This window comes from Grammomys surdaster, unplaced genomic scaffold (assembly GCF_004785775.1).
Source record: "Grammomys surdaster isolate TR1022 unplaced genomic scaffold, NIH_TR_1.0 184, whole genome shotgun sequence".
Classification (NCBI taxonomy): domain Eukaryota; kingdom Metazoa; phylum Chordata; class Mammalia; order Rodentia; family Muridae; genus Grammomys; species Grammomys surdaster.
This window is the reverse complement of record NW_021604629.1, coordinates 2555703-2565247: the sequence shown is the minus strand read 5'-3', so window position 1 is coordinate 2565247 and position 9545 is coordinate 2555703. Positions and strand designations below refer to the sequence as shown.

At 48.2% G+C, this 9545-nt stretch overlaps 1 protein-coding gene across 1 annotated transcript in view; it reads left to right on the top strand.

The window, feature by feature from the left end:
* Positions 1-9545, top strand: part of Trim66 (tripartite motif containing 66) — a 31649-nt gene that overhangs the window by 7283 nt on the left and 14821 nt on the right. The window contains exons 7-9 of the mRNA XM_028768093.1: positions 1006-1123; positions 2551-3461; positions 6270-6431. Of these exons, the coding sequence (XP_028623926.1) occupies positions 1006-1123; positions 2551-3461; positions 6270-6431 (1191 nt within the window). The remainder of the gene's footprint in view (positions 1-1005; positions 1124-2550; positions 3462-6269; positions 6432-9545) is intronic.

The following is a 9545-nucleotide window of genomic DNA, read 5'->3' as shown; positions in this document are numbered from 1 at the left end:
CATGCAATAACAATGATGAAAAAAGAAGCCATGGTGAGTGGTGGTGGTGCATGCCTTTAACACAGCACACTTAGAAGGCAGAGGCAGGTTGACCTCTGTGAGTTCGAGGACAGCCTGGTCTATAGAGTGAGTTCAAGGACAGCCAAGGTTATACAGAGAAACCCTGTCTCAAAAACCAGAAACAAAACAAAACAAAAAAAGAAGCTGTAAATTTTAAGGAGAGCAGGGAGGGGTATATGCAAGGATTTGGAGGGAGGAAAGGAAAAGGAGAAATTTTGTAATTAGAATATAATCTCAGAAACAAACAAAAGAAATCAAGAATAGGAACCTGGAATAGAGCTAATTGTAAAGGATTTGCCTAGAATGTACAAAGCTCTCGGTTTGATACCTAGCACTCCACAAACCAGATGTGGTGGTACATGCAGGAGATGGGAAGTTCAGGATGGTCCTTGGATACGTAATAAATTGAAGAAGGCCTGAAACATGTGAGACTCTGTCTCAAAAAGAAGAAAAACTTTTAAAAGAAAAATCAAAGTCTTAAGAGGTCAAGATTAGGCTTTATCTAGAAGCAGATGGCAGCAGGGTGTCACTGGACACTTGCCAATGCCCTGAGTAATGGGAGAGTACTGAAGGCCAGTAGGTGAGAGGCATGGCAGAGGAAGATGGCAGCTGGGTGGGATGAAAGATGCTTTACACGCTGGCAGAAGCAGAGCAATGGCCAGCTCGGAGAGTAGGTGAGGGTGGGATGAATGGAGCTGCCTGGAAATTATTAATCATGTATGGCCAGGAAGAGATATGACTGTAGGGGTTCCAGAGCTTTGGGAAGAGAAAGACCACTGTCAGGAAGACTGGAAGGTCCTGGGGACAAGGAACTGAGACTATGGAGGATAACTAGAAGCCAGAGGGACAAGACCTGGGGCCCTTTAACTTGTCCAAAGCAGGAGAAAGTAGGACTTGTCATGCAGATACAGATGTCTAAATCAGCAACCTTGGCTCTGTTGCCAGATTGTGTTTCAGATGCAGCGGTTACTGGAGACGAGTTGTAACACAGATCCTGGCTCTCCTTGGAGTATCAGATTCACCTGGGAGCCCAACTTCTGGACCAAGCAGCTGGCTTCCCTTGGTGAGCTGTGGTCTTTGGCCTGTCATAGGCAATCTGCTGTGGTTTCTAGGTGGGTCAGCACATACCTAAGAGAAAGTGCTGTCAGACTGCCATTGATCATGGACTCACTCAAGCCTTTTCTTCGGTAGAAGTGTATATGTGTGTATGGGGGGGGTAGGTGGGGTGGGCGGGAGGTAAGTCATGACAGCATGGGACTCTGAGACACCACCTGAAATCTTAGCTTCTCATTCTGTATGGATGTTGCTCCTTTTATATTGGTGGTTTTATTGCAGGGGGGAGGGGACAGCGGGGGAGAGTGACAAGACAGTGATGCTCCTTCTCCTGAATGCTGTATGACATGTTCAGGTTAACATGTCTCTGTGCTGATATGGGGCATATGTGTGTGGTACAAGCTACACACTCCTTTGGGGTTGAAGTGCAAACAGAAGATTAATGGCCTTCTGCGTTTTTCTTCTCTGTGGCAATTTCTGTCAATCAGTCTCCAGGCAGCGTGTAGAGAGTATGAAGATGTGCTTGTGTTGACAGCCTAATGGCTTCTTAAACTAACCACCAACTGCCACTTTGATTTGAGGCTGTTAATCTTATTACGATTTTTGGCAAATCAATGCTACTTGATTTGTTCTTGTTTGTTTGTCTGGACAGGTCTCAGATAGCTTAGGCTGACTGAGGGTGGCTTTGAACTTCTAGCCCTCTTGGCTCCACCCCTTTCTTGAGTGCCAGGGTTACAGGTGTGCACCATCATACCCAGTTTATGGCTCTGGGGATCGAACCCAGGTCTTTGTACATGCTGGGCCAGCACTCCACCAAGTGAGCTGTCTTCCCAGCCCCAGATTTAGTCTTTTGTTGCCCTCTTCCATCTGATTTAATTCGGCAGTTGCCCTAGGTGAGGCCTGGTGCTGAGCACTGAAGGACCAAAGGTAAATCGGACAGATCCTCTGTCTTTTTCTCAGCAAGCATCATCAAAGCAATGGGATGAAGGTGCGGTAGACAGAGAGAACACCAGATTTGATGTTCCTCACACAGGCTCAGAAATCCCAAGGGCAGTGCTGGTGTCTGCCACCAACCTGGCATGGGATCTTGTATTACACTGCCCAACATTTTCCCAGATGTGTGCCTAGAGGCTCTCTGTATACCCTTTGCTATTTTCCAATCTGCTTCCTCTCCAACCCCACGTGGATTCTTTTAGTGAGTCTCCATTGGGCTGTTAGGCTAAAGAGCAAGTGGATTTCCCAGTGGAGTAGAAAGGATGAACATCTAGTAAAAGCTGACCCAATTCCTCAAATACCTGTGGTCTCCTAAAGCAGGCTCCTGCAAGTGACCCTGTCAGCCTTGTTGACGTGGATTCTTGGAGACCAGGGGGAATAGAAGACAGCAAAGGGGGAGACAGCTCGGTCTTACCTTTGGGAATCTCTATTCTCAACCTACAGGCTGCATAACCACTGAAGGTGGACAGCTGACCCGGGCAGATGCTGCGGCTGCCTCTTATGGGAGTTTACAGGGGCAGTCATCCTTTTATCAGAGCCACCAGGCCCCCATGGCTCAGCAGGAGGCGCTCAGCCACCCCTCACACAAGTTCCAGTCTCCAGCACTGTGCTCCTCGTCTGTCTGCTGCTCCCACTGCTCCCCAGTCTCACCTTCCCTCAAAGGCCAAGTCCCCCCACCCAGCATCCACCCAGTTCACAGTTTCCGGCAGCCTTCTGAAATGGTACCCCACCAGCTGGGGCCACTGCAGTGTTCCACCCTGCTGCCCAGGGAGAAAGAGCTGGCCTGCAGTCCTCATCCACCAAAACTGCTGCAGCCCTGGTTGGAACCACAACCTCCTGCAGAACAGGAGAGTCCATCCCAGCGGCCAGGACAGCAGCTGGTTTCCCAGCCCGTGTGCATCGTCCCTCCACAAGATGTGCAGCCAGGAGCTCATGCCCAGCCCACCATACAGACACCCTCCATCCAAGTTCAGCTGGGCCACCATCAGAAGCTAAAGCTCAGCCACTTTCAGCAGCAACCACAGCAGCAGCCCCCACCCCCACCACCCCCACCTCCTCCACCCCCCCAGCATGCACCTCCACCCTTGCCTCCATCCCAGCACCTGGCTTCCAGTCAGCACGAGAGCCCTCCTGGGCCTGCCTGTTCCCAGAATGTGGACATTATGCACCACAAGTTTGAGCTGGAGGAGATGCAGAAGGACTTGGAACTTCTCCTGCAGGCCCAGCAGCCTAGCCTGCAGTTGAGTCAGACCAAGTCTCCTCAGCATCTTCAGCAAACCATTGTGGGGCAAATCAACTACATCGTGAGGCAGCCAGCTCCTGTGCAGTCTCAGAACCAGGAGGATACCCTGCAGGTGAGCTGTCATCCCAGGACTTCCCATGGCATATGGCATCCAGGTTCCTTCATCAAAGAGTGGTCTTTAGTTTAGCCCTCACATCTGAAAGCTACCCTGACTCTCTGCTCAGCAAAGCTTTGGCAGACATAGTGCATGTTCTCTATAGAGGCCTGGGCTCAGTATTCTTTTTTTTGTTGTTGTTTTGTTTTGTTTTTGTTTTTTTGAGACAGGGTTTCTCTGTGTAGCCCTGGCTGTCCTGGAACTCACTCTGTAGACCAGGCTGGCCTGGAACTCAGAAATCCGCCTGCCTCTGCCTCCCAAGTGCTGGGATTAAAGGCGTGCACCACCACCGCCTGGCCCAGGCTCAGTATTCTTTACAGTGGCCTGGCTTAGCCCTATCCCCTGGGGGATTTCATCCATAGACATAGATAGTACCTTTAAAAACAAAAAGATACTTGTGGGAGAGAAAAAGAGAGAAAAAAAGAGAAGAGGAGAAAGGAGAAAGGTGAAGAGGAGAGGGGGGAAGAGAGGGGGCAGTGGGGAGAAAGGTGAGAAAGGGGAAAGAGAGAGCAGAGTGGGTCAGTTTATGTAGAAGCTAGGGTTTAATGTCAGACATCATCTTCCTCTATTGCTTTTTGCCTATTATTATTATTATTATTATTATTATTATTATTATTACAGTCTTACAGACTGCCAACTGAACTGGCTGGCCCCAAGCCCCAGGGATCCATCTGTCTCCACATATTCCCAGCCCTGGGAGTATCGGCACCCACTGGCCTTTCTTGACTTCTTTTTATGTGGGTTCTGGAGACTTGAACTCAGATTCTCATGTACCCATGGAAAGTACCAATGTCACTCAAGCCCAACAGATGGTGCCGTCAGGGTGGCGCTTGACCTCTGCCAGAGCCAGGATAAGGGCAGCGATCTCTCCTGTGTCTGTGCAGCTTTTAAAACTCCCTTGCTGGGAGCTTAGGCATGTCTATCGGGGAAGTGGGAGCTCAAGGGTGGCATTAGACCTCAGTGGATGGCAGTTTCACAACATTCCAAGGACAGTTTAGACTTTATTTCATATCTGCAAAGCTAGGTATGTCTTTTGTACACATGCAGAATATCACATCAACAGCTGTGTACTGTAGGTGGTACCACCTGTAGTTTGTAGATGCCGAGTGGGGTTGACGAGGGCCAGCAGTTAGCCTAGAGGCCGTACAGTGTTGAGAAGAGGCACTAAGCCCGGGGCCTGGGTCTGCTGGTTTGCCTTTAATGCCACAGAGAGGTTCTAAGCTCTCCATAGGGAGTGTTGGGGTACTGAACGCTGCTCCCGCTTTCTCGCTGAAGATGACTGAGCATGGTTCTTAGCTTTGAGATCTTTGCCATTCCACATCTTAATTCTTACTTACTGATTTTTTTTCTAGATATCCTGACCCAGCCTGTTTCCCTATCCCTTGCCACATTTCCCACAGTGCTAGCTTCTTTAACTCTATGCTTACACATCTTCAGAGAGGCTCCAGAGACTTTCGTTTTATTATAAGACACAAAGCTTCACATTCATGCTTCATGAATAATGTCTCAGTTGTCAACCTGGGGTCTGGTTCCTCCGAAGAGGTGTAAAATAATCCCTGTGATGGCCGAGAAGAATGTCAGAGTCAGAGGGCCATAGGCTAACTATAAGTACAAGCTGTGTGACAGACTTAATGGTCTCTCAGTGGTAGGCTGTGGAGTGCTTGCTATCATGCACAAGACCCTAGGCTTGAGTCCTAGCACTGTAACGACTGACAATAATGAGATAAACCCAGATCCAAACCAAACTAACCAAGCAACCAATGCCAGCCAACCAAACAAGAAGCACGTGTTGTAATTTTAAAGCAAATATCACAGAATTAGCTCAAAATTCTTGGTTGGGTTCTATTCTATGTCTATGGTATTAGGATATAGTTTCAGTAAGAGTTTCTCTCTCTCTCTCTCTCTCTCTCTCTCTCTCTCTCTCTCTCTCTCTCTCTCTCTCTCTGTGTGTGTGTGTATGTGTGTGTGTGTCTGGGGGTGTGTACATGAGGGTGCACATGCGTTTCTGTGCATATGTTCATATAGGCCAGAGGTTGACTATCTGCTTTAGGTTTTTTTAGTTTTTTTTTTTTAAAGATTTATTTTATATATGTGAGTACACTGTCACTGTCTTCTGACACACCAGAAGAGGGCATCAGATCCCATTACAGGTTGTGAGCTACCATATGGTTACTGGGAATTAAACTTAGTACCTCTGGAAGAGCTGTCAGTGCTCTTAACCACTGAGCCATCTCTCCAGCCTTCTGCTTTAGTTTTTGGTTTTTGAGATAGTCTCTCTCTCTCTCTCTCTCTCTCTCTCTCTCTCTCTCTCTCTCTCTACACACACACACACACACACACACACACACACACTCCCACACCTCCAGAGAAAGGGTTTCTTTGTGTAGCCCTGGCTATCCTGAAACTTACTTGGTAGACCAAGCTGGCCTGAAACTCACAGAGATTTGCCTGCCTCTGCAGGAATTAAAGGCATGCACTACCACAGATTGGCTAGGGTGACTGGCCTATGAGCCTTTCTCTGCCCACTATCTCAGCTCTGGGGTTCATCCCCAAGTTGTATGCGGGTTCTGGGATCCGAACTCAGGTCTTCTGGTCGTATTTCAGGTACTTTACTGACTGTGCCTTTTCTCCAACTCAGACTAGTTTTCTTTTTGAGGAACTGTAAGCCATTCATGGTGTGTAAACAGCTACAAGAGGCAGAGCCCATTAGTCCCCGCTGGTATTCTCTTTGGGGAAACCCACCCAAGGTTATTATTTCTTTCCTAGGTTACAGAGGAGCCACCAGCGTCTGAGGGCCCAAAGCCAGCTCTACCTGTTGAGAAGAATACTGCTGCTTCCTTGCCCCAGACATCTGGGGAGGAGACTCCTCACAGTGTCCCTCCAGTGGACAGCACCTCCCAGCACTCTTCTCCAAACGTGGTGAGAAAGGTACTGACTCAGCCTTAACTCGGTACTTGCTGTCAGCCCTGACACCAGGTACCTAGATAAGGATGATGGGATGCAGGGAGGTGTGTCCCTGTTCCATCCCTGGATGCTACCCAGCCCCGACTTGTGCCTTTCCCCCTAAGTCAGCAAGGAAGGTCTTTCCCCATCTCCACTTGCACTCCCATATGAGCTTGCTGAGCTGTCCCTCTCTGTCTTCCTCTCCACTCTGTCCTCCTCCTAGCTCGACTGTTGTTAGCACTGTGCCATGTTCTCCACTCTAGCCTGTATCCCAGAGCCCTGTTTCTTTCATTGCCTTCCTGGGGCCAGTGCCCTCAGTCTTTTTGGTTCTCCCCCAAGTCCTGGCTCTAAAGTCCTGTTGGCTAGTCTGTACAACTCCAAGCTTGCCCATCTGCGCCTGAGCATCCCACTGGTTTGCAGCCTACTGCTGCTAGTTACTCCATGTACACCCCTCGTTTTCTCAGTATGTGTTTTAGATTAGTTGGCCTCACTGTGCTCAGGAAGAGAGTTTAGAAAAGGAAGTACTGGTAGAAATGAAGTACTGGAAGCTTCTAATGACTCTCAAAGACTGGGAAGACCTCTGATACTAGTGGACGTTGTCTATGGCTGTCCTCTCTTACCTACTCTGTTGAAAACGATTTGGTCTACATGTGCTGCAAATAGGCCCTTTGTAGGTCTTAGTAGTTAGTAACCATCTAACCCATCCATTTGTTTATTCATTCGAAGTTAATGAATTTTACATACATTCACACAGATGTACATATATGTACTCGAATTTCAAATGTTGTAGGTGCTCAGCACATACTGGTGTGTAAGGTGGTCCTTACTGTGGAGTTGCTGTCTGGTGACAGATAAACTGCCACCAATAGTATGATGGCAGATCACAGCAGTTATTGAGGTGCACCTGCCTGAAGCACTTACCTCGGAGAGAGGAGGCTGCTCCCAGGACGACACCTGGAAGTTTATTTTACACTAAGATGTGAAGAAGTTAGACTTGTTGAGGAAAGAAAGAAATGGCAGCCGGCTGTGGACAGTCAAAGCTGAGAGAAAAGCCAGGGATCTCTTAGGGGTTTTAGATGAATGGGCTCAGCAGGAGCAGGAGATGCACTTGGGAAGGGGAGTGGTTGGAAGGACTTGCCTATGATGCTTGGATTTGGAGTTCAGTATTGGGGCTGGGGTATTGACTGAAGGATTTTCAGCTAGGAGGGATATTTGAAAGGTCACTTCGTTTAGAGATCAGAGGTACAAAAGACCAGAATAGTACTGAGGAGAGAAGTTGAATGAAGTTAGTAGCTGTGGGAAGGAAGAGGAAGCCAATATTTCAAGGGCTATCAGATGACAAGAGCTTTGAATCCAGTTTCTGATCGATGACAGGAAGCGAGACAAAGTCCTTTGGCTCAAAACCCCGGTCTGTCTTGGTCCAGGGAATGGAAGCATGGGATGAAGAACATCCTGGCAGGAAGGAGGGATGTTGTTTTGAATTGCTGGTGTTCCCCCATGGCAAACACATTAGAGATGAGCCAAAGCAGCCATTATCAGTTCCCAGAATTCATCAGGAAGCCAGGGACTTGCTGGTGCTTAAGTGGTGGGAAAATCACACAGGAAACACTGCTCTCATTTGGGATGGGAGCAGGAGTGGGGGTGGGGTGCACAGCTGTGTTCTTACATATAGAGTGGAGGAAGGGAGGGAACCACATTCAAGCACAGAGTCTATGTTGCCTGTGTGAATGACTCTGGGGCTCTCTGAGTAACAAAGGGACAGTCATTCTGGGTGGCTGCAGGTTGGCAACGGAGTTAGTCAGCTCTGTAACACCTTGTTCTGAACTGTTCTTGGTCCTCATGACTGGCCTGGGCCCATGTTATGGTTTGTGCAAGGGGCAGGCAGGTGCGGTGGTACTGGTACTGTCGAAGGTGTTTTTATAAGGCTTCATGTCTGAGGCTCCCAGTAAAGGGTTTTTACTGTACCCAGAGAGAGGGAGCTTTATGTTGGCAAAGAGGCCACCATAAGGAAAAGTGCTCTAATTCAAGTGTGTGTGTGTGTGTGTGTGTGTGTGTGTGTGTGTGTGTGTGTATGTTTTGTTGTTGTTTCAAGATAGGGTTTTTCTGTGTAGCCTTGGCTGTCCTAGAACTCACTCTGTAGACTAGGCTGACCTTGAACTCAGAGATCCATCTGCTTCTGCCTCCTGAGCACTGAGACTAAAGGTGTGCGCCAACACTGCCCAGCCTGGTATTTATTGCTTTTAAACTGGGGTAGAGTGAATAAAAGATATGAAGCTCGAAGATACCAAATATTTTGAGCACCACATTACTGAATGATTGTTTATATGAATTTAAAAACAGTTTTCCACCAGTTTTTTTTTTTACATGACAATTCCACTTTGTGTCTTTGTTTGTCCTAGCAATACTATGAGGAAGCCACTTTCTTATTTCCCTTTGAAAGATGTGGAAACTGAGACACAGAGAGATTAAGTGACCCACCTAAGAGTTATACAGTATGGGCAAAGTTAGGATCAGAACACAGGCTCCTGACTGGAGCTGTTCTCAGTGACTGGGTTCAATGACTTCTCTGTGCCCTGCAGTGGGAGAAAGAGGGCTCCATTTTGGCCTCTTACTTACTGGACTTTGTCTTTGAAGTAGCCTGGGGCTTTGCTGGAGAGTCCTTAGGATCCAGCCTCCTTTGGCCTTTGTTGCCTTTGGTAAAAATGTTTGAGTCTGCAGCTACTCCTCAGCTTGTGCTGGTCCATGGGCTCCAGGGAAGTGAAATGTCCCTCTGAAGGCCCTAAACCAGAGGAATCTGTTGCACCAGGCCTTCCTGTGTGCATTCCACGCCAGCTCTGTTGCCACTAGGACTTTGATTAGAGCAGCACACCTGCTGCTGCTAAATGACCTCACAGTGAAGATGGTGCAGCTGAAGATGAGACATGAAAGCTCTAGAGCGAGTCCTCTAGAAGGAGGAGCCCTGCACTCTCATCCTGTACAGACCTTCCATACACCCAGCAGGATGTTTTGACTTTGATTCCCAGGCACTGGCTGTTGCCTAAGCTCCCTAATCTTAGTTCAGCTACTCTGAAAAGTGCCACAGTCTCAACTCTACAACAC